At 34.8% G+C, this 25,923-nt stretch overlaps 1 protein-coding gene across 1 annotated transcript in view; it reads right to left on the reverse strand.

Annotated features, from left to right (window-relative positions):
* LOC112409775 (rab proteins geranylgeranyltransferase component A 1-like) overlaps positions 1-25,387 on the reverse strand; it is a gene marked incomplete at both ends in the record, with an annotated part of 115,704 nt that extends 90,317 nt beyond the window's left edge. Inside the window, 2 exons of the mRNA XM_024760080.1 lie at positions 17,995-18,061; positions 25,204-25,387. Of these exons, the coding sequence (XP_024615848.1) occupies positions 17,995-18,061; positions 25,204-25,387 (251 nt within the window). The remainder of the gene's footprint in view (positions 1-17,994; positions 18,062-25,203) is intronic.
* Positions 25,388-25,923: the final 536 nt, after the last annotated feature.

A 25,923-nucleotide genomic window follows, 5' to 3' on the forward strand; every position in this document is an offset into this window, starting at 1 on the left:
CAAACTCGTAACAATTCAAATATCCATCAATAGGAGACTACATAAATAAGCTGTGGTACATCCATATGATGGATACTATTCACTAATGAAAAGGAATAAACTACTGATACAAATATAACAACGTCAATGAATTTCAAAAAACGTTATGCTAAGTGAAAGAAGCTTTGTTCCAAAAGAGTGCATTCTCTATGATTCCTTTTATATGAAGCTCTGGAACAAGCTAAATTAATTGATCTGTGGTGAAAAACATCCTAAGAGTGGTTGCCTTTGAGGGTGGGAATAAGGGCAGGAATTGACTTTGAAGGGGTGTGAGGAAACTTTCTGGAGTGATGGTAATGTTCTTTATCTTGATAAGGTTCTTAGTTACACAAGTGTATGCATTTGCTAAAACTTATTAAGTGGTACACTTAAGATCTGTGCATTTTCTTGCAATTTTATCTGAAAAAAAAGAACCATAAATAACTAGTTAATGATACGCATGAAGTGTTCCAGACTGAAGGTACTGGACATGTACAACTTACTCTGAAATGCATAAAACAGTAAGATGGAATGATAGATGTATAGAAAAATCAGTAAATGTATAATTATATAATAAAGCAAATACAGCAAAATGTTAGTGGTAGAATCTAGGTAGGGGAAACACAGCTGTTCACAGTGCAATTTTCTCAACTTTTCTGTGTATGTTTGAAAATTATCATAATAAAATTTTAGAAAAACAAAAGTAATCTAACGTGAGTTTTCAAACACTGACCACAATGTGCCAATTTCCAAGATATTTTCTGCTATTATTAAAAGTCTTAAAAAGCTCTAAGAAGGGCCATCTTTCTGCTTCTTTCCATTATTAAATGACCTGAGGTCAGTTCATGGTCAAATTCTATTTTTCTCCCCTATACTTTGTCATATGGTTTTTGACAGAGCTAATTGGTTCTAGTATTTTTCCATGCAGCTCCTATTTTCAACTTTTCCTGTTGATGTGCTCTTAACATCAGCATCTGGTGATCTCATCCAATTATGTATGTAAAAGGTGAAACATGGTTTTCATTACTGTGGTCTTTCTGACAAAAGAGGGTAACATAATTATTAATAAACTCACTATTAAACCAAAGCAGATTTTGACTAAATTCATTTTGGTATTTGCATGGTTCTAAATATTGTTTACAATACCCTAAAGAAAAAGCCAAAGAATTTAGGTGTCAAAATCATGACAAAAAGAAAAATAATAAATCAATACAACATTGTAATATGCTCTCTAGAACATTATTGCAATAGAAATAGTAATAATTAAAGCCCACCAAATATTTTCTTAAATTTTATCTTTAAAGATATAGCTTCAGAATTCTGACATTCAAATTCAATTATAAAATACTATTTCTACAGTCTTTAAAACTGCTTCTGTAATGAATAACAAGGCTAAGTTACTGGTTTTGTTTTTAACACCATAGATACAATTTATTTTAAGGACAAAGTGAGAACTTCCTGACTGAGGAAAAAGGGGAATGGAACATTTTCTGCCAATTTTGTGTCACATCTGTCTCTGTACATCAAGTAAAGGAAAAAGTAGTTTATGATGAAGGACGACGTTTATCTCTATTGCCAGGAACACTATTTTATATGATGAAAAAGACTTCCTTAAAACTAGAGTTTATCTGTGAAACTAGAGAGTGAGTATTCACAGTGTTTAAACAGCAAACATAAAACTGTTATCTAAAGCCCTCTCAAGTTTCATGATGGAAAAGTGACCTATAATTTTCAACTAGAGCAGTAAAAATCACAAACAGACATTTTTATTTTCAAAGGCAGAAAAGCCCAGTTATCACAATACTGAGGTACAGCTTTGCATTGTGTGAAATATTGACTTTACAATTGTAGAAAACATGGTTTTAATCTTTCTAAAGTTTCATAAAGCTTACTCAAAGTACCACCTACGTTTTTCCAGACACACAAAGGAAATGAGTTACACAACTGTCTTCATTAACACCAACCAGTAAAACAGAAAAAATAGTATAAAAGAGTAACAAGAGATTTCTCGTCGTTTACAGTGTTTAACGTTAAAGCAACATCACTTTGCTTAATGTCTACTAACAGAAAAGAAATACATTACAGGTAGACATAGAGAAAGTTGAACTGTAAGAGAAGGCAGAGGATTAAACCTATTAATTAGAGCCTATTAATTAAATCCTAACAATTTTCTTTTCTATTATGCATCATAATTACAAATCAGTATTGAATATTTAGCAACAGCCATAGTTACATGATGCTAAACTACATCCTGTATTGGGAAATGGCTTCTGTAAACAAGGACAAGAACATTGACAAAAGATAGAGCTACTGACATTCAGGCACATTCATCTGGGAACCATTTTAATCATTAGGAAACTGAGGAGTTGAAAATGTTTTCAGGAAGGTAGCAGATGGAGGGCAAACCTGCTCAACAGAAAAGAGAAGCAGCTTAGCCTAAACTCTAGATGCCCCCATTCTATATTCACTGCTCCTAAATTCCTTTTCGTAGGATAGTAGTAATACCACCTTCCACTGACAGCATCTTTCATTTTCAAAATCGTTTTCACAACTATTTTCTCATGGATTCTTCCAACAATCTTGTGAGGCAGATAAGGCTGTTATTTTACAGATGAAGACACTGAAAACAGTCTATGTAGAGATTGAGTCAGTTCAGGGCCACACAGCTACAAGTGGCAGGACTGCCACTGAAACTTAGCTTTCCAAACCCTAATCCTGTCCACTGCAACATAAACAATCCCAAACATCTAAGCTGGCTAGCAACATTTAGACCACAGGATATTGTAATGGTCGCTGTGGTTTAATGAAGCCAAACACTTAGCTATCAAATAGCACCTGGACCCAATTACTAAATTCACCTTTTCCAAACTGTATCCCATCAATAACATGGGCTGTTAACAGGGATTCCAAGAAAAAAGTTACAATGACAAAATAAATTTGGAACATGCTATGTTTAAAAGAGTAAAACCACCAGAAAATAGTTTATTTATGGCAGACCTTCTCAGCACCATTAAATATGTTAATGTCTGTTCTCCCCAAGAAGGAATAAATTCAGTTAACCAATGAGCATTTTTTTTTGAAATAGCATTTGGTTCAACAACATATTTTGAGAAATGCTGGCTTAATTCATGTTAAGGGGAAGAAGAAAAATAGGTACTATATATGTTGAGCTTGTCATTTTCCATTCACTATCTCATTTAATCTTGACAAGAATCCTGAGAGATCGGTGCTGTAATTATCCCCATTTTAAAATTAGAAGAAAAAAGAAAAAAAAACAACCATGAAGTTGAGTATCTTGTTTTAACTCACTCAGCTAGGAAATGGCAGAGCCGGCCCTTAATTAAGCCCAGGGCATATCAGGCCCCCAAGCCTATGCTCTTTCCACTATATGAAACACTGCCTGCTATAATCTACAAGACTGGAATACTTAAAATTATAAACATAAGCACATAATACAAATCTTGGAATCTGACTTACTATAAGTAAAGGCAATGGGATCTATTGATATTTACAGACATTAGACGGGATGAAGTCTAATTTTTGTTTTGTTTCTCCAACTCATCTGGATAATGAAAATGGAATAATAACTTCATGACTACATCTACTCTAATGCCAAACCTGGAGGGACTATTCATTTCTAGGACCTAAATTACAATCAATTTTATTACATATCTCACATTTAATGTGCACAAATATCTTTCTGTATGTGATAGTAGTAGGAAAATAATAGTGTGGCATGTCTACTTGTATCAATTTGCCAGCTATACACCATGCACACTGAAAGAGGCTCTATTATATTTAAATTTGGTTGTAGTATTACAAAGAACCATGACATGTTTCTGTCTTCCTTGTTGACAAATAACAGAACAGCTTAGGGAATATAATAGTTACCCCCTACACAAATTCTCATTTACTAAAAGCTCCATATACTTGATACACAAGAAAGTCAAGCTCCTTTCACCATACCCTCATTCTAAGATCAAGGAAGGTCAGCCTCTTTGGTAGAGTACACAGATGCAGTTCTAATGTTAGAGAGGAAGACCAAACCCTTACTTGGTTTTTAGAATCCTATAAAGCTATAGGAAGCTGCTTTGGCAATCAGATCAGTCTGCCAGAACGAAATGGCAGGATGTGTTCCCAGTCATTAGGGCTGGAGAAGAGACCTTCCTATGTTTAGAGTTGTTAGTCATTCCACACTAGTCCACCCATTCAAATCCATTTTTAGACAACCAAGCCAGGTAGACGAGTGGGTAATGTACAAAGGCTGCCCTCAATTCTTGTCTTCCTCTATGATCTCATCTATTCCTACTGACTCAATCATCACTTCTCTACCAATGACCCACAAATTGCCATCTCCAATATGGGCCCTCTGGGGAGAGCTCCAGACTCATAGCTATTGATATTTCTGTACTGAAAATACATATCCTGAGTCATTAGCTTACTGGACATCTCCCTCCACTAAATATCCCAGATTAATTTTAAGCTCTACAGGTCCAAAAGGCAAATTTATTAACTGTTCCCCACCCAAAATTTGGTTTTCCTCTTGGTTTCCCCATTTCAATAAATGCCAACACGATTCTCACAGCTGCCAATGCTGGAAAATCTTGAACTCACTCATCATCCCTTCCTCATTTGTCAATTCTAGTTAATTCCTCAAACCCCTTCTATCTTTCCACTGCTGCCTTATTTCAGGCCCTCTCTCTTATCCCATTTTTTTTTCATTAGCCTCCTCAAAGGTTTCCCTGCCTCTAGTTTCTTCCCTTCCAACCCAACCTTCACATTACTGCCATTGTGATCAGGTCTTGGCAGAACACATTATGTCATTCCCTGGCATAAAGATGTTTAGTGGTTTACTAATGCCTCTAGAGTCCAGTCCAAAATCCTTGGCATCGCTCTAAGAACCTTCAAAACTTACTTCCAACTTACTGTCCAGCTTTATCTCTAGACATCACTCTTCTCTGCCATGCATCCAATGCACTAGCCACAACCACACAGTTAACACTGCCTGAGTGAGTCAAGTGCCTGCATGTCTCTCTGCTTTTATTAATGCTATATCCTATACCCAAGGCTATTCCATCACAAAACTAATGGTGGAACTAGTCAAACCAGTCAGAACTACTCAAATCCAGTATCATTTTCCCTGTGAAGCCTTCAGCTCTCCAATATATAAATAAAACTGATCTTTGTGCTTCTAGAGCTCTGCACATACTTCTGTAAGAGCCGTCATCCTGTTTTTTTTTGCGGTACGCGGGCCTCTCACCGCTGCACATGGGCCCAGCCGCTCCGCGGCACGTGGGATCCTCCTGGACCAGGGCACGAACCCGCGTTCCCTGCATCGGCAGGCAGACTCTCAACCACTGCGCCACCAGGGAAGCCCCATACTGTCTTTTTTAATGTGAAAAAAGAAATTCACATTTATTTACAGGTATAACAATTCATGCATTGATAAAGAGGTAGTAATATGATTGCTTTACTGTAGCCCAGTATAACCGATATGATTGCTTCACGGTAGCCTAGCCTATACACTAATGAATGAATCATTATACAATTTTTATATTGTCTTGTAATTAGACTGCATGAGTGTTTCCTCTGACTAGACCAGGAGAAACTTAAGGGCAATAACAGCAGTTTGGTCATCTTGGAACCCTTAATACATGGTCATAATTGTTAACTAAGAGGAGTAAATGCATTGCTATTAGTCAAGGCTTCAGGATCATATGGACCTGGGTTCAAACCCCAGCTGTGCCTCTTACTGGCTGTGTGACCTCAGCCAATAACCTTACAGTTACTCTTTAAAAGCCTCGATTTATCTTAAATATAGGAATGAAAGCACTTAAAGCAGTGCCTAGCACATAGTAAGTTATCATCCTCCCCGCCCCATGCCAAGTGTAGACACAGGAGAACACACCCACAGGAGTCTCCAGTGCCCTTTTCATTGGCAATTACCAGAGTCCAGTGCCAGCCAGGCATAGCTAGGTTCACTGACAACCCTGAGAAGGAAGAAGAGAGAGAGACAAGAATGGGGACTGCTGAGAGAACAACAGAACTGACAAATCAAAGGATTGAAGATTGTTGACCCCCTCTCCCTTTTTCCCTATCCTCTACTTCATAGTCACAGCTCCTAAAATTTACCCTTGCTTTGCCATGGAAAGGCAAATCAAACTCTAGTTTCATTAATGGGGAAAAAAAGAGAAATCAGAGTGATAAGAAAAAGCTTTAAGCTTTATTGCTGTCGATCACTCTGCTTCCAGCTGTCAAGCTGATTAATAGTCTTCAAAGCTCCAAGGAGCTGGTAAGAACAGTTGCTGTTTCAAAGTAAAAACAAAACCCTCCTTTTCGAAGGAGAAGGAGGGTGAATGATAAAGAAATTGCTCAAGAGGAAGAAGGTTGAGGGGGCAAGGAGAGGTAGTGAAAAATGCATATGTACATTCAATTATCTTTGCCTGTAGTTTTCTGGTCTGTGTGAAAGCTATCCTCATTCAAACCCACTGAATAAAACAAGTAAAAGTTAGTAATATCTAGAGAGATGCTGATATATCATGATTTCTGCAAAGAGCTATCTCAATCAATCTAGCCTCTGTTTGAGCTCTATAGGAAAAAAATCCTCCTTATGCAAGAATTGTCATTTGCAAATGAAGCTCCTGTCATACAGATTTCAGTGAACTAAAGATAAAATGACATTTCTGTCTCAAAACCATAAAAATTCACAAATTGCTTCCAAGGATTTTTTTTTTTTCCCACACTGCCCTCCAAAATAAAGACTGAACATATTCCCAGTGATTTCAAAGTAAAAGCCTTTTAGTGAACCTGGTACATATGACTGTCAGACCTTGCTGGCCACACCTCAATTTTTTACATGTATCCCACTGGTCCCTCACAGGGACTCTTCAAGGTAGGTGGTACGCTACGCCAATTTTACAGTTGAAGAAAACAACATAAGTCACATAACTAATCAGTGACAGAGTAACAGCCTGAACTGGGTCTCTTGATCATCAAACCCAGGATTTGTTTGTCTTCCAACCCTACAGCTTATCTTAGTGAAAGAGCATAGGCGTTGCAGTCTAATGGACCTGGCTTTAAATCCTGGTTCGTCCCCTTAATAGAAATGTGACATTGGACAAGTTATTTCAATTCTCTGAGTTTGTTTCCTCATCTGCAGAAGGAGAGAATTTATACTTCTTTTAGAGAAATATAATAAAAATTAAATAGCTTAATATTTGTAAAGTACCTAACACAGTACTGAGCAAATATTCAGTAAATGGTAGCTATTATTATTACAGCACGTTGTTTGTAACAGCATACACCATCCTGAATACTAGATTATGTTAAGCAACTGAAAACTACTTTCATTCATAAATTAGTGCCACAGACTTCAGGAAATGTCTTTAACATGGGGGAACAGAGAAAGGGAAAAGCTAGGGTAACACTTCCTTCTTTGCTATATTTTTCTCATCCTTACAGGAGACACAGCGAGGTTTTCTTCCTTTCATCTAGGTAATAGAAGGTAAAAAATAGTTTTTTCTTCTAAGTGAGGTTACATTTCTTTTACTTCCTTATCCCTTTATGGTAGTCTTAAATCTAAAACCTTTCAAATACTTATCTTTGAGCTACCTTATTGACATATGTGCAAGTATTCCAGTATAAGAGAAACAAACATGTTGTTTTATTTTTGCATTAAAAAAATATAAACAGACCTGAATTTTCACAAACTAAAACCACTAAAAAGAAACTTCACAATAGGATTAGCTATTGAATCAATACTGGTTCCTTTTTTTAGGAGCCAATAATCATTGAACATCTGAACAGATTATTTTTGTTCTTTCACTGCAGAAGCAAGGCATCAGACTGAAATTTTTCACACAATTCCACATATTAATTTCCAGGGCAGAAAAACATCATAAAATTCATTTGACACACAACTGCAGATGCAATTTCTGAGGTGACTCAATGAGGTAGAGTTCTATTAAGCCACACAAAAATAATGCCTCTAATAAGAAATCACTTTAACTCTTTCTATAAAAGGAAAATGATGCTAGTTCTCAAAGATCCTTATAGTCCCATATCCATGGTGAGAAGTCAATAAGAAGTTATTGTAACCACTCCCATTCAAGCCACCCTCCTACCACCAAATCTAAATAATACCCCCATTACTCTCTTAGAGCACTTCCCTTTTTTCCTTCATAAGCACAATTTATAATATAAAATTTAAGCATGTTTAATGTCTATTTCCCCCTACTAGGGTCCAAGGTCATCATGAGGGCAGGAGTCTGTTTTGTTGTTCACCTCTCAATACTCGGGGACTAGCAATACCCATAATCTCATCTGGTTTTACAACTGGTTTCTAATCATAATGTATACATTTCTTGAGAAGTGAGAATTCTTGGCAAATTTTAGTGTCTCCCACCTCAGTGCCAAAACATAAAGATGAAAAATGATATAGAGGAAAAGGGGATGTCAAAATAATGTCAAATCAATGGTGGAGAAACAGTAAACCCAGAAAGTGTCCTTTGAAATCCTGGTCAACCATAGCTCTACAACTCTCAAGAAACTTACTGGAATGAATTTTCCTAATATAATCCTATATGATCTCATTTAGTTTTGATCAATTATTTATCTGTGTAAAAATTGTTTTTTAATTGTTTTTTCCACTATTAGTACCATAACATAATATTACTAAATAAAATCCTTAAATGTGAAAAGAATGTGCAAACAGACACGATGATGAGACACTATTATGGCATATTTTCACCTCATCAATTCAATTCATTTTATCCTTTCACTCATGCATTCATCCATTCTCATAAAACTATCTTTAATTCCACCAGATAGAATACACCACAACAACAGTGGTCTCTCAGGAGTGGTATGTGGGCAGAATGACATGTATATTTTTATGTATATGTGCATGTAATATACAGACATATACATTGCTTACATTTTTATGACGAACATATGAATATTTTTGATTAAAGGGAAAAAGTTTTTTCAAACAAACAAAAACAGAAAACAAACCAGAGACAAAATAATTGTTTACTTCTCTTTATCACAATTCCTAAATAATTCTTAACTAGACACAGTTGCGAAATAGAAAACAAAAATGTCATTTGTCAGACCAAACAGAAATCTAGCCCAGAAACTGATAGACATGTAATGGTGACATCAGTTCCTAACCCCACAAGATAATACTATTTAGATTAATATCCTTCTTTGGTCAAACTATTAAAGTATAACAATGTTTTCAACTTTTAGAAATAATAATATGGTTATTACATAAGACTAAAACATCAACAGCTGTATCTGTGACTTTCATTTGGGTTGACATCATAAATCCACTAAATACTTAACAGAATCAGATGTAAAGACTTCAAACACTGAATACTCGTTTTTAAAAAAGACTCTAAGAAATCATGAATTTGGATTAATTCAGTGAGGTAACATCATCATTTTCAATTTATTTAGTTTATTTTCTCTTTGTCTGAAGCAGTTACAGTAGAAAGTCTTATAGGAAACAAAATAAAACTAAACAATGACATATGATTAGAAGAAAAGACTGATTGAGGATGTGCAGATGAACAATTATTGGTAGAAGTAGATTCTGTTCAAGTGTAAACTTTTGGTCCTGTTGCACCTCCCTCCAGCAACTTCAAGATTAAAGTAAATGCCAATCTCTACATTCTGAATTGCTAATTGCTTTTCTAAATCACAGCACCTATTCTCGAACTTTCACATGTCAACAGCTCATTAATATCTACTGTAAATGTAGTTCTCTAAAAAGAACCACAGATTTTACATTTATTTAGACAGATAACTGGCACACAAAAATAGAGCTCCTTCAATTACAATTTGGCAGAAGTTAACTTTAATTTAAAATCTGCCTGTGAATTTTATGACAACACAGCAATGAAATGACTATTTTAAATGAGATTAGCTGCTGTTGATAGTGATAATGCTTGGATAGTGCTTATAAATCAACAAAGGTTGTACTTAGGATTTTATAATGAGTCATTTCAGAACCATCAACTATCATCACTTAAATGGTATATAAATGTAAACAGTGTCAGGAGGTTAAAGTACTAAGTTGATCTTCACAAAATCATGAATGTAGTCCATACACATAAAAAAACTCAAAGTACATTTTTGTCTGCTCTTATTCCTATAGCTTTTGTCTCAGTTAATATTTAATGTTTTAATGTAAGAAAGACTTTAACCAAGATTAGAAAAACAATACCACTCAACAGTTCATCAGGATGAAATAATCAGTCCAGGTCACTATTCTGCTGGCTAACTACATAAATCTTCCTGCAAAAAAAAGAGAGAATTTTACCTAATTCCTTATCATAACACTTAAGCTTATTGAGGCACAGCAGTTACACAATCTCATTAAGGTCACTGACTTTGTGAATTTTTAAATTAAAGAAAAAGATCATAAGGTGATTTTACAAATATACAAATGTGGTAAAAATTTGGGAAAATACCCTTTTTCCCAAAATATTAGAAATTTTTAAATAAAAGCCATATGTATATGGATGTCCACATTTTACTTATAACAGGAAACTGGAAACAGCCTCAAATACAGCAGTAGAGAATTGGTTAAATAAATTGCAGTGTGTTTGTATGAATAAAATAATATATAGCCCATTACAATTAATTGGAAAATCACATTTTTGGCAAGTTAAAATGTTGTTTAAGTATAAAACAACAAAAAAAGTACATCTTCCCAGGAATGCAAGAATTTTTCAATATCCATAAATCAATCAATGTGATACGCCACATTAACAAATTGAAGAATAAAAACCATATGACCATCTCAATAGATGCAGAAAAAAACTTTTGACAAAATTCAACATCCATGTATGATAAAAACTCTCCAGAAAGTGGGCATGCAGGGAACTTACCTCCATGTAATAAAGGCTATATATGACAAACCCACAGCTAAAATCCATACTCAATGGCGAAAAGCTGAAAGCACTTCCTGTAAGATCAGGAACAAGGCAAGGATGCCTATTCTCACCAAACTTATTCAACATAGTATTGGAAGTCCTAACCACAGTAATCAGACAAGAAAAAGAAATAAAAGGAGCCCAAATTGGAAACGAAATAAAACTGTCACTGTTTGCAGATGACATCATACTATACATAGATAATCCTAAAGACGCCACAAGAAAACTACTAGAGCTCAATGAATTCAGTAAAGTTGAAGAATACAAAATTAATGAACAGAAATCTGTTGTATTTCTATACACTAACAATGAACTATCAGAAAGAGAAAGTAAAAAAAACCACCCCATTTACCATCGCATCAAAAAGAATAAAATACCTAGGAATAAACCTACCTAAGGAGGTAAAAGACCCATACTCAGAAAACTATAAGATACTGATGAAAGAAACTGAAGAAGATACAAACAGATGGAAAGATATACCGTGCTCTTGGACTGGAAGAAGAAAAATTGTTAAAATGACCATACTACCCAAGGAAATCTAAAGAGTCAATGCAATCTGTATCAGAATACCAATGGCATTTTCCACAGAACCTGAACAAATAATTCAAAAACTTTATGGAAACACAAAAGACCCCGAATAGCCAAAACAATCTTGAGTAAGAAGAACAGATCTAGAGGAATCATGCCCCCTGATTTCAGACTATAATACAAAGCTACAGTAATCAAAACAGTCTGGTACTGACACAAAAACAGACACATAGATCAGTGGAACAGAATAGAGAGCCCAGAAATAAACCATGTACTTATAGTCAATTAATCTACAACAAAGGAAGTAAGAATATATAATGGAGGAAAGACAGTCTCTTCAATAACTGGTGCTGGGAAAACCAGACAGCTACATGTAAAAGAATGAAATCAGAACATTCTCTAACACATGAAAAGATGCTCAACATCACTCATCATCAGGGAAATGCAAATCAAAACCACAATGAGATATCACCTCATACTTGTCAGTATGACTATTATCAAAAAGAACACAAATAACAAATGTTGGAGAGGATGTGGAGATAAGGGAAGCCCAGTAGTAATGATACCTAGTATTCAGAACTTGGTTTCTAAATCCCATTCTTAAATACACAGAGAGAGGGCTCTTGGAAAAGTGGTTGATTCTAGGGCTAGAACAGGGAAAACACAAGATGAGGCTGGAGCATCTTGCAGTGTCAGAAAGAAAGGAAGTGCTCAAACAAGGATAGGCTATTTCACAAGGACACAGGAACCAACTGGAAGGAACTCACAATGACCAAAGCTGAAACAATTTGAACAACAAAATAAACAATGGTAGTATGAGATTATAACCCATAGTATAAAATAAATATCTATGAACCCACAGTGATACATATAATTTAATAAATAAATAAATGAGGAAGAAGAGACAGCTCTTATTTACAGAAGAATTGCAATAAATAAGTGCAAATGGGAAGAGGAAAATAGAAAATGACCATTAGGCAAACATTAGTGTACCTTGGGGGAGATAATTTGAGATTATTAACAACTAAATGCAAAGTGGGATCCTGGACCAGAACCTGAAACAGAAATATAACATTATTAAAAAAAAACGGTGAAATTCAAATTAGGTCTACAGTTTAGTATTCCACCAATATTAATTTCTAAGTTTTGATAATGGTACTACGGCTACATGAGATGTTAGCATTAGGAGAAGCTGAATAAAGTATATACAGAACCTCTCTGTACTAATTTTTCAACTTTACCACAAATCTAAAATTTGTTCAGAAAATCTTAATATTTTAATGCATTTAATGTATTATAATGTTTATAAAATTTACACACCAGGCAGATGCTCCACTGTTTATCCTTTGGCTTCATATGCCACCACCACCCCAAGCGCCAGAACACCACTACAGTTTGAGAAGCATGATTCTAATCTATTCAACAGTAGAACTTAATTGAGAAATAAGCAAAAATACAAGGTAATGATTTTCTACTGTGTCTACAAATTAGAATTAGTTAGAATAATTCAACTAATTGGTTTTTAATAAATATATACAGGTACATCAACAACAAAGACAGTGTCGTATATTTCAAAGAATGTTGGAATAGGAATAAGATCTGAGTTTGTCCCCAGTCATCTGCTTGTTTGACTATGGGCAAACCTCAACTTTCTCATCAACAGATAACTCCCTTCCAAACTACCATGAATCTACCATCTGTAGATGAGCAAGGACCAATGTTGCACTGAGTATATATGAGGCAATTCTAAATTCCCATCACTAGAACAGTGGCTTGGCATATATAATATTTATCAAATATTTATTTAGGGACTGCTGTATTCCAGACCTCTCAGGCACTGGGGATATTAAGATGACTAAGACATGATCCCTAATCTCTAAAAGTCTAATAGAGCCAAGAGATCTATAAACAATAATAATACTGTGTGAAAAATATTATAAGAATGTACAGAAGACTTGAAAGTACAGGCAAATAGAAAAAATTAATACTACTTGGATTATCAAGGAAGACATCACTAGAAAGTGGTATACTAGCTATGTCCTAAAGAAGGAGTACTCTATTCGCATAGAATAGGGACCAGCATGAAAAAAGGCATAAAGATGTGAGAGAATACTGTATACTTAAGAGAGAGTACATGATGGGATACTGTTGAAGCAGGCTGTAGGCGGAAGGGGAAATTTCTATGAGAATTTACAACTGCAAACTTGAACCACAGGTGATTATGGTGTTCTAATACATGCTACTCACATAAACCAAGAACCCTCAAGCCTAGAAATTAACATACAAATTGTTTTGAGCCAGTGTAGTAGAAGATGGTTCCCCAAAGTTGTCGATGTCCTAATCCCCAGAAGCTGTGAATAAGCTTTCTTATATGACAAAATGGACTTTGCTAACATGCATAAATAAAGTATCCTGAGATGGGAGGAATATCCTACAGTATCCAGGTAGGCCCCAATGTAAACACAAGGTTCCTTATGAGAGAGGCAAGAAGGTCAAGGGCAGTAAAACAAGGTAGCACGATAGAGGGTGAAGTGAGGCTCTTGAAGATGGAAGAAGGGGCCATGAGCCAAGGAATGAGGTGGCCTCTAGAAGCTGAAAAAGATAAGGAAACAGATGCTCCCCTGAATCCTCCAAAAGGAATGTAACACTGCCTGCCTACAACTTGATTTCAGACCCATAAGATTCATTTCATACTTCTGACCTGCAGAACTGTAAAAGAATAACTTTGTGTTGTGTTAAGCTACTACATTTGTGGTAATTTGTTACAGCAGCAATAGGAACTAATATGGTCAGTAATAGCACTGGCTGACCAGGCAAAAGTAAATGCAAAACCACTTGGTACGAACATACCCCCTCAAACAGGTCACACGGCATTCCCACAGATAAAGCCCTGCTAAAGAAAAACTGGAAATTTTAGGGAAAGGAAATAAGAAAAAGTACTGACCCTGAAGATGGAGAGAAAATGACAAAGAGCAGTATTAAACCTCAAAGAACTTCACATAAAATATTTCATACGTTTTTAAAAAAATGAATTGAAACACAAAGAAAGAACACGATGGCTTTAAAAAATAACCCAACAGGACTTCTAGAAATGAAAGTCATTGAAGAAAATGATAGCTAGGATAAATAGAAAATTAGACTCATCTAAAGACAGAGTTAATGAACTAGAGGGTCTGCAAACATTTTCTATAAAGGGCCAGATAGTAAATTTTTAGGCTTTGCACACCACACAGTTTTTGTTGCAACTACTTAACTCTTTGACTTTGTAGTGTGAAAGCAGCCATAGTCAATATGTAAACATGTATATCTATAAGTATATAATAAGCATGGTTGTGTTCCAATATGACTTTATTAAAAAAAAAAAAAAAACAAGTGGCTGACCTGTGGGCCATAGTTGCTAACCCCAGAACAAGAAGATAAAGCTGAGAAAACTACTCAGAATGCTGTATCAAAAGGTAAAAAGATGAAAAATATGAAAGTGACATTAAAAGGCATAAAGGATAGAATGAAAAGGTGCAATTCATAAGAGAATTTCCAAAAGAAAGAAGAGAGATGTTTGAAGAAACAGTTGAGGGTTTTCCCACCAACAAAAGGCGTAAGTCATCTGATTTCAAGAAACAAAACAATTTCTGAACAGTATAAATAGAAATAAAATCCACACCTTGACAGATAAGAGGAAGACTATATAACTATAAAGACAAACAGAAGAATATCAAAGCAATCAGAAAATAAAAAAGAGAATTCACCTACCAAAGAACAACATTTCTCAACAACAACAAACAACAGTATTGTTAGAGTAATATAAGTTAACATTTACTAAGGGCTTACTATGTTTCAGGCACTGTTATAAATCCATTACATTGATTATTTTATTTAATCCAATAAACAATCTTATAAATTACTATTATAATGCACTTTATATCAAGAAACTGAGTTACAGAAAGATTAATTAATTTGTCAAAGGTTACACACCTAGTAAGTAAAGAAACCAGGACTTAAACCCAGGTATACTAGCTTAAAAGCCCATACACAACTTCCCAGTTGGAGCCAAAGCACGGGAAGTTGGTTGAAATGTAAAAGGTACCATTGCTATGGAAAGTAGTAAGGCAGTTCCTCAAAATATTAAAAATAGAATTACTATATCAATTCTGGGTATATATCTAAAAGAACTGAAAGCAGGATCTTGACGATATATTTGCACATCCATGTTCATAGCAGCATTATTCACTATAGTCAAGAGGTGGAAGCGAGTCAAATGTTTATAAACAGATGAATAAATATAGTATATACATACAATGGAATATTATTCAGCCTTAAAAAGGAAGGAAATTCTGACACATGATACAAAATGGATGAGCCTTGAGGACATTATACTGACTGAAATAAGCCAATCACAAAAAGACAACATATAATTCCAATTATATGAGGAATCTAGAGAAGTAAAATTCATGGAGACAGAAAGTAGAATGGTAGTTGCCAGGGCTGGGGGGAAGAGGAATGGAGAGTTATTGTTTAATGGGCATAGAGTTCAGGTTTGTAATATCAAAAGTCCTGGAGATCTGCTACATAACAATATGAATATACTTAACACTACTCAACTGTATACACTTAGAAATAGTTAAGATGGCAAATTTTATGTTATGTGTTCTTTTTACCACAATTTAAAAGTTATTTAAAAAAAAGATATACTCCAATAAAGATGTTAAAAAAAAAAAAAAGAAAGCATGGTAAGGCATGTCCATGGAACAGAGACATACGGTACTATTGTAGATGTAAAGCAGAAATGAAAGGGCTAGGGAAAATTGAATCTAACTATGAAGAACCATAAATGTTAAAATGAACAAAAATGAGAAAATACTTAAACCTGGCTCAGAGCAGGAAAACATTCTATAAATCAATACCTAGATGTATCTAAACTCTCAAAAGCTACCAAGCCTGAGGCTCTAAAATAGAAAAGTTTTGTCACTTTGAAATACTATGTATTAAGGTATAAGTTCTTAACATTATCAAGTCTTTCTAATTGATTCATTGTTTACCGAAATTAGATTTAACTTCTTATATTCCTAATCAAAATTTACTTTGTAATATCAGTAAACCCTATGTGATTTATAAAATATTCTTCATTGTGTGAAGATCTCAGGTTTTAGAATAAGAAAACACAAAAGAAATCTGCATTTAAACTTAGACATGCACTAGCTGGGTAAAGTTAGAAAAATTACTTAACCTCTCTATGCCTCACATCCCACCCCCATTTGCTAAATTGGGATAACACCACCCTCCTCACTCAGCTGTGACGAGAGTTAAATTATATAACGTGCAAAGAAACTGATATGGGAAGTAGCTTACAGTGTGAGCACAACAAATAACTTTGGGAAATTTAAGATTTTATTTTCAATTTTAGGTTAATTAACATTATCAGAAATAAATTTGAATTTACATTCTTATTAAGCCTTTTTAAAGCACACTGGCTCAGTACCTCAGCTTTCAAGGCAGCAAGTTTTTCAGCATGTGAATCCATATGTCAAAAAGACTGAATTAAGACATTAACACAGCAGTTACACATATGATAGTGAAAGAGAATTCCAAGAGCAGGACTTGAGAACAGAAACTAATTTAATTTAGAAATTTCATCCAATAACTGAGTAGTTATGCTTTGAAAATAAATTTAGAAAGGGTAAATGAACTAATACCACTTTTGGATTCCTACATATTTACAATGGGATAATATATGAGAAGGCACTGTGAACTATAGCAAATCTTGTTATTCTTAGTATTCCGACATTCTGAAAAACTTGCAGTTACTATCAAACAGAAAATATAAAGTCATTATTTCTTGTTTCCTTTCTACTCCTATTTAATGAACAATTAAAGGGCCAAAATACAACGGTCAAAAGCATTAAATAAATAGGCAAAAAGTTAAGGGTTTGTTTCAGGAGGAAGCAGGAAGGGAAAGATTTATGCTTTATCTTAAACTTGAATTTTCCATTAACTTCCTTTTTATCATCACATTTAAGGAAAAAGGGGAAAACAAAATTCTAGATATTCTAGATTTTTCTAATAGTTTAAATTTTGATGAATTTTAAGAAAACCACATACTCTTATCAGCTGAGTTTTTCAACAATCAAATACAAAGCCTAAAATACAACAGCATATACAGGTTTTACACACCCACACATGTATATAATTAAATGGTCAGGTGTGAGGTTTCCAAGCCTCTTGGAGAATTACCGTTTAAAAAAACAAAATCACTCATGTGAAAAATAAAATTATGGTACATTTGGTTTATCCTCAAAGGAAACAGAACACTATTTCACAGAGTATAATAGTAAAACCTGTACATTATATATTTCACATGTTTTTGGTGAAAATTAAACAATTCCAATTATTTTCCTAACTTAAAAAGTTTATATAGGATGTATATATATACACAAACACGTGTGTATATTTAAATTTTAATTTTGTATAGAGGTATTTAGGAAGTATCAAATGCTACCATTGATAAACTTACGAATCAACATGCAGAACCCTCTGGCCACTTCTTGAACATGCAGCCGCAATGATGGATTCAGGCAAACCTATAAAAACATACACCTATATCATTTAGAATGTAGAAATATATATATATATATAAAACACAAAAAATATTCATGCCATCGCTGTATAGGAGAGTTTAACAAAAGAGGCTCATTCTTGTATTCAAAATTATAGTTTGTATTATTATGCTGTTGAATGATGTTTCTTAAACATATACTACTAGTACTGAAAATTTTATCATGTGGAAGAGAGGTTTTTAAAAATCAAGTACTTAAACTCTTTTTATCTACCAATTACCATAAATGAGCAACTGTCAAAATATTGTTCATATAGCACTTTGTTATTTAGAAACTATGTTCACACACTAGCTCATCTGATTCTCCCAAATGCACTGAGAGAGAAGGATCTGCATACACATTTTAGAGATGAAGAAGAAACTAGGGTGCAAATTGGTTAACTTGCTGCCCAATGCTTTACAAAAAAAAAATTCTAGAGTTGAAATTTTAACCCAAATCTTAACTCCAAGCCACAGTGCCTCTTTGGGGGAATGGCATACATTTTTCAGTTTAAGCAATAGCTTAACTAATTTAAAAAGAGGCCATTTACATGATATATTATTTTACTTCTGGTTAATACAGCAGTTTGATAAGAATATTACTGTTTGGGAATTAAATTAAGCCACACCATAAAGTTTGTTATCATAAAAGGAAATATATATATTACTACTACCAGAACCAAAAAAATTTACTAAAGATAACAATTTTATAATAAAAAATTCAGATGTTCAGCTACATCAACTAGTTAATACTCTATGTTGTAAATTTAAGACTCTTCCATAACTTTTTATCATAAGAGATACCATTTCAACAGAGGCTATTAAATCTTTTATATCAGTCCGATGAACAAAGCATGTTTTGAAAGTTTAGTGCTGCTACTGTTTCACTACAATGAGATACCACGGACCTCTTGGAATTTTACCTAGTAGAAAAGAAATAGCATTCTTTTGGCAAGGGTTTAAACTACACACTAAGCATCAAGGATTTCAAGAAAAGAGAATGATTATCTTCTTTATGTAAAAAGCAATATGCATATGGAAGCAACTTGTGTAGTCAATCTGTAGTTAAAACCACATTAAACAAAAGATTCTGCTGCATTCATGGAAGAACTAGAGTTTTCTAGTGGTGAACGCTTTGTGGGTATAAAATGTTTGGTTCAAAAAAGAAGTTCTGACCAAATGTACTGAATATAGCCATTAAATATCAATTATTGGAAATAAGCCATCATAAAGTTGCAACCTTAACTTTGGATATAATACACAGGAAAAAATTTTGTGGTGTAGGAGGAAATAGAAGAAAGGAAAATTCTAAATAGTTAAGCATACTTAGTTCTTCAAACGGTTAAAACTGTATTGTTCTAATGTCTTTTGTCTTAAGACTATCTGAACTTTTTATATCTAAAAAATAACTTTCCTTATTAATGAAATTCAGTCACTATGGTACTGTAAAAGATGCTAAGTGGCTTAAAAAGGACAATAGCAAAGAAATATTCAGGAAGCAGGATTAGTAGTATGTTTACGTGTGTAATAATGACAGCATTAATAATACATCACCAAACATCAGTACAGGGCTTTATGATTCACAATGCATTTTCATATACATCATCTCATTTATTCCTCATTATAACTCTGGGAAGCAGGCAGTATTATCCATGCAAAAAAAATGGGATGAGAAATGTTAAATAACTTGCCAAAGATCAAGTAATTCAGTAATTCGGCATCACAAACTCAAATTACCATGGTAAATTCACTCTCTCCAACTTGGACAAGAGTCTGAGAATGAGGATGTAAGGGCAGGATAGCAACATAATGAAATGGGCATGGTCCCAGTCAGACAGAGTTAAGTTTGAATCTTAGTTTTGCTGCGTAACTAGCTATGAGATCTCAGGCAAGTCACTTGACTTCTCTTAGCTTTTGTTTCTTCATCCATCAATGGGAATACCACCATCTACCTCATAGCGTTGTTCAGTTGTTAAGCAGAGGGTACTTGCTCTATAAAGAATACCTACTTTTATTTTCTTCAGAAAGATATTTTAGAAGCACTACATTTTCACCTAAATACTACTCCAAACATACACCCATTTTTACCAGATGCCAACTCCAATGGCAAACAATAATAAAATTACCCTCCTCTATTTGGATCAAATTAGCTGTTACTCTGGATAGGCAAATAGGCATGTGGTTATTCCCACGGTTGCGATCAACACAGTCAGGAGTCATGTCTCTGCTGACAAGGCAAAACCAAGGACAGATTTCAATACTGAACATGATTTAAGTTCAAATTACATAAAACCAAAATGATTATCATTTGTGTTTTCCCTTAATATTTCCATCCAGACATCCCCTCAAGTTCGTGAAACTGATAGGCTATTTCTGTGTTAAATGGTAAGGGCCTATTATCTTCATGCTTTTTTTTTTAACTGTGAATAAATTTTAGTAAATGTACAGTCATGCAACTACCACAACAATCACATTTTAGAACACTTCCATCACCACCAAATTTTCCTCGAGCCCCTTTGTAATTAATCTTCATCCCTTCCTCATGCCCCAGGAAACCAGATTTGCCTTTTCTAGAATTTCATGTAAATGGAATCATACAGAACAGTATATATAATATTTTCGTGATTTTTTTACTTAATATGATACTTTTGAGATTCATCCATGTTGTTGTATCAGCACTCCATTCTTTCTAGTTGTTACTAATCCATTGTATATCATCATTTTCTTTTTTTATCTGTACATCAGTTGATGGGCATTTGGATTGTTTCCAGTTTGGGACTATCATGAAATAATGATACTATGAACATTCATGTATAAGTCTTCCAGTGGACATATGTTTTCATTTCTCTCAGATAAATACCTAAGAGTGGAATTGCTGGGTCACATGGTAAGTGTATTTTAACATTTTAAGAAACTTCATTTTTTGAAATGGCTATATAGTTTTGCATTCCCACCAGCACTGTATGAGATTTCCAGTTGCTCCACACTGTCACCAATTCTTCTTATTTTTAGTCTTTTAAATCTTACCAACTCTAGTGTGGGTATAGTGGCACCTCATTGTGGTTTTAAGTTGCATTTCGCTGAGAATCTTTTCATGTGCTTTTTGACCATCCATATAGTTTCCTTTGTGTGGTATCTATTCAAGTATTTTTCTCATTTTATTATTGGATTGCTTTATAATTGAGTTGTAAGAGAATTTTATATTGTCTGGATACAAGTCCTTTTTCAAATATATGCCTTACAGGTATTTTCTCTTTATCAATGGCTTACCTTTTCATTTCCTGTGTTTTTGATAAGCTAATGTTTTAATCTTTATGAAGTCCAACTTACTATTTTTTCTTTTATGATTCATGCTTTCTGTATTCTATGTAAGAAACTTTTACTTGATTCAAAGTCACAAAGATTTTCTCCTAAATTCTTCTAGAAGATTTACGGTGCTAGCTCTTAGATTTAGGCCAATGATCTGGGGTTTTTTTGTTTGTTTTATGTTTTTATTGGGGTATAGTTGTTTTACAATGCTGTGTTAGTTTCTACTGTACAGCAAAGTGGAATTCCCTGTGCTATACAGCAGGTTCTCATTAGTTATCTATTTTATACATATTAGTGTATATAGGTCAATCCCAATCTCCCACTTCATCCCACCCCCACCCTTTCCCCCTTTGGTGTCCATATGGCAATGATCTGTTTTGACTTAAATTTTGTGTATGTTATGAAGAAAAGGTTTAGGTACCTCTCTTAATGTCGATATCCAATTATTCCAGCATGATTTATTGAAGACTATTTCCTACCTTGGTAACTTCATCAAAACTCAATTGACCATGTCAGTGGGGGTCTGTTTCTGGACTCTCTGTTGCATTAATCCATGTGTCTATCCTTATGCCACTACCACACTGTCTTGATTATTGTACATTTTACGGTTAAGTCCTAAAATCAGGCAGAATAAGTCCTCCAACTTCATTCTTTTTAAATATTGTCTTGGCCATTCTAGATCCTTTGAAGTGCTGCATTTTCAATATGCTTTAATGTTATATAATGCTACACAGTTTTATAGACAAAGAAGCCACAGACACATAGAGGTCTGGACAATTTGTCTGACTTTACAAGGTTGGGTTCCCTGTCTCTTTGTGGCCACAACTCACTTTCCTACTGGAATGTCAGCTTCATAAGAGCAGGGACTGTGTATATTTTATTCACCACTGAATCCCCAGTAAAGCAGCGCTTGTGGTAGGTTTTCAACAAATATGTGTTGAACAGAAGATATCTTCATGCTTAGAATGATTAGAACAACAGACTAATAATACAGTTAATAATGTCTTCCTGGCCAGGATTTCATATTTCTTCCCACCCATTCAATAAACACCAAGTTCCTTGAACAGAGGAGGCACATAGTACATTCTCTATAAATACCTGTTTAAGGAAAGAAAAGAAGAAATACATACAATAATGGGGAAAGGGAAGAGAGAGAGAGGGATAGAACAGACTGTGATAGGTAGTGAGAGGAAAAAAAGATAAAGGCAATGCCTAGCCTAAAAGAGCTCAGAGTCTAAAGAATAAGAATTTAAAGGGACTGAAATAATAAAGGTAATTAAAACTGTTAGAGGAACACAAAGGAAAGAAGCATTCCCTCTGTAGAGGTGAGTCATGGAAAGCTCCAAGGAGCAGGGGACACTAACCAGCTGGGTCTTTCAGATCTGTAATAACACAACTGAAAAGTGTAGAAGAAAAAAGCTGAAGGAAAAGGGAAAGTGGAAGGGAATATTCTTGGCAAAGGGTGAAGGAAGAGAGTACCAAAAAGTGATGCCCAAAAGAGTGGTTGGAGCCAAACTGTGGAGTCTGAACTTGAACCTGTAAGCAACAGGGAGTCTAAGATTTTAGCCATAAGAACAAGATCTAATCAGTGTTTCAGAAAAATAACTCTAGGCACAGCACGAAGGATGAGTTTGCATAAAACTGGAGCTTTAGGTTTCATTTTTTTTAATTCTTATTTAGGAAAAGTTAACATAATTAAACTTTTTGGTCTTACTTATAATTTAGCAAAATAAGTAAAACAACTAACTGCTTGTTTTGTTTAAATTAATATTTATAAGCTCAATTTTAATAGCTTTTAAACCCTTGACTAATTTCAAAATAAAGCCTTTTTTTTAACACTTAGCACCATAAAAAGTGAACTACTTAGCTTCTGAATCATTACTCAAATTCACACAACATCCTTGTGAGGCATTTATATGGAACATATATAGGCTTATTACAATGAATTATACAGTCTCTCCCACAAGGGAAAGCCAGACATGAGTTAGAAACAAATAATCAGGGTTAAGTCACACAGCATTACACTGGAAACACACTGTAAAAAATCTGAGTACAAATATACAAGTACAATGTTTTCAACTGTAATATAGGGCTAATAATATATCTCATAGGGATATACGGAGGAATAGGTTAAAAAATGATATAAAACACCTTACACAGTCTCCTAGCATGTTGCTGACATTCAATAAATACTGGTTCTCTTCCCTTCTCTTCCTACCCCTTCAATAACAAATCTGAAGTTACCTGAAGTTATACTTAAGTTATTTGAAGGGAAAAAAACTACCATTTGTTTACTATTGACTTAAGTTATCCTCAAAGATCTAACAACTTAAAATAGTTTCTTGAAAAGAAGTCCAATAGCCTTTTCTATACGTACACTATAGGGCTTTTCCAGATGTATGCTACAGAAGTTCATCAAATACTTAATATCATTTAAATATTTCACATCATTAAATTCATTAGTGAGGCTGTTTCAAAGAACTCTGCCAAAGGATTGTAGGAAAAATGTATAAATCTGATGCAAGATCATCAACTTTTACTGGCAAGTCATTTTTATCAAACACAGGTAAATACTAGGTATTATATTAGCATTTCGTAACTGCTTGTAACAGGGGAAACTGAAGTTTGTTACATTACGTCCTTCTCAGTTGAGGTTCTGTTATAAAGTTGGCAACTAGAAAAAATATATTAGAAGCTTATAGAATGTTATATGATCATATAACAAACACATAGTCCCAGCTCTATGATTTTCCAAAACCTGTCTAGATAAAATAAAGATGTTTCACTATCAAACGAAGCTAAGCTAAAATCAAGCCCAAAAAGGTATGAAATTAGCATTTTCAAGAATCTTATCTAAAATATTTTATAGGAATGAAACCATTATTTATTCATTTTTCAAAATCCCCTTTTAGTCCAAATCCTTAATGTTGAACCTCATCACTTACAACTACAAGATTTAGGTTAGCACTCTATGATCTATTCTTAAAATTGTATTAGTATCTGGAATTGATTTTTCCTAACACTATACTTACATAAGATAAACATTAAATACTTACACCACTCCCAGCATATCAAACAATATATAATAGATTCCCCTGACAGGACTTTGATGACCTGGCAAAGCCTGAGTGCTTTCAGCCCAAATCATATGAAACCATAAATCACTCTTTATTTTATAGAACATTTCAAAATGGATTCCTGCCTTCTACCTTGAAACTCATTTCATGTGTTATTTATAACTAGTGAAGACCAGAATGGAAAGAAAATTACATACAACTAGAAAATTTACTGTGACTTTTTATAAAGAATAACTTCTTTTTTTTAGGAATAAAGTAGAATTACTGGCAAGGAAAAACTTGTGAGTATAAGAAGCTTTTAGAGAGTCACATCCTTTACTACTTAAACAACCCTATGTACAGACCTTCTGTACCATTGTAAACAAAGCATAAACAACATTAGGTACAGAACTGACTAGATTGAGCAACACAAAGGTAAAACGACCCACTTAACTCATGTCACAGCTGCTCAAAGTGACATCACAAAATTAGACAGAAATTAAATTTCAATGCAGGTTTAAGTAGTTTTGTTCATTCCTATTAAATTATAAGTTAAAAGTTTATATCTTATATTTACTTTTTAGAGGTTACCTTAAAAAGAAAAAAAACTGCCAGTGAAGTAGCTTAGGGAAATTCCAAGAAGTATAGATAAAAAGACTGTTTTTAAATTGACAATTATTGTAATTCAGTTGGACCCACACGAAATATCAAACATACTAATAAATTTAATATCTATGGACTTCTTCCTCATGGGAGAAAATACTGTTAATAATATCTATGTAGGGGAGCAGCTGCTGCAGCTTGCAGGTGTGGTGGGGGCCGGCCGAGCTGACCAAGCACAGACCCAAAAGGGCAGAGCTGCGGCCCTGGGGCAGCCCACGCCGGGGACATGCGCTGATTCGATCCCTCCGGAGAAGTCTGACACCTACCGAGTAGTCTTTCAATTCCTACAAGAAATCAAGAAAAAGAAAGCATTTGTGGGGGGTGCTGGGAAGATGGCGGAAGAGTAAGAGGCGGAGATCACCTTCCTCGCCACAGATACACCAGAAATACATCTACACGTGGAACAACTCCTACAGAACACCTACTGAAGGCTGGCAGAAGACCTCAGACCTCCCAAAAGGCAAGAAGCTCCCCACGTACCAGGGTAGGGCAAAAGAAAAAAAAGAAAAAACAGACAAAAGAATAGGGATGCGACCTGCACCAGTGGGAGGGAGCTGCGAAGGAGGAAAGGTTTCCACACACTAGGAAGCCCCTCGCGGGCGGAGACTGCGGGAGGCAGAGGGGGGAGCTTCGTAGCCACGGAGGAGAGCCAGGAGCAGGGGTACGGAGGGCAAAGCGGGGAGATTCCCGCACAGAGGATCGGTGCCGACCAGTACTCACCAGCCCGCGAGGCTTGTCTGCTCACCCGCCGGGGCAGGCGGGGCAGCGAGCTGAGGCTCGGGCTTTGGTCGGAGTGCAGGGAGAGGACTAGGGTTGGCGG

This window comes from Neophocaena asiaeorientalis, unplaced genomic scaffold (genome assembly GCF_003031525.2).
Source record: "Neophocaena asiaeorientalis asiaeorientalis breed wild unplaced genomic scaffold, Neophocaena_asiaeorientalis_V1.1 scaffold1658, whole genome shotgun sequence".
NCBI classification, from domain to species: Eukaryota; Metazoa; Chordata; class Mammalia; order Artiodactyla; family Phocoenidae; genus Neophocaena; species Neophocaena asiaeorientalis.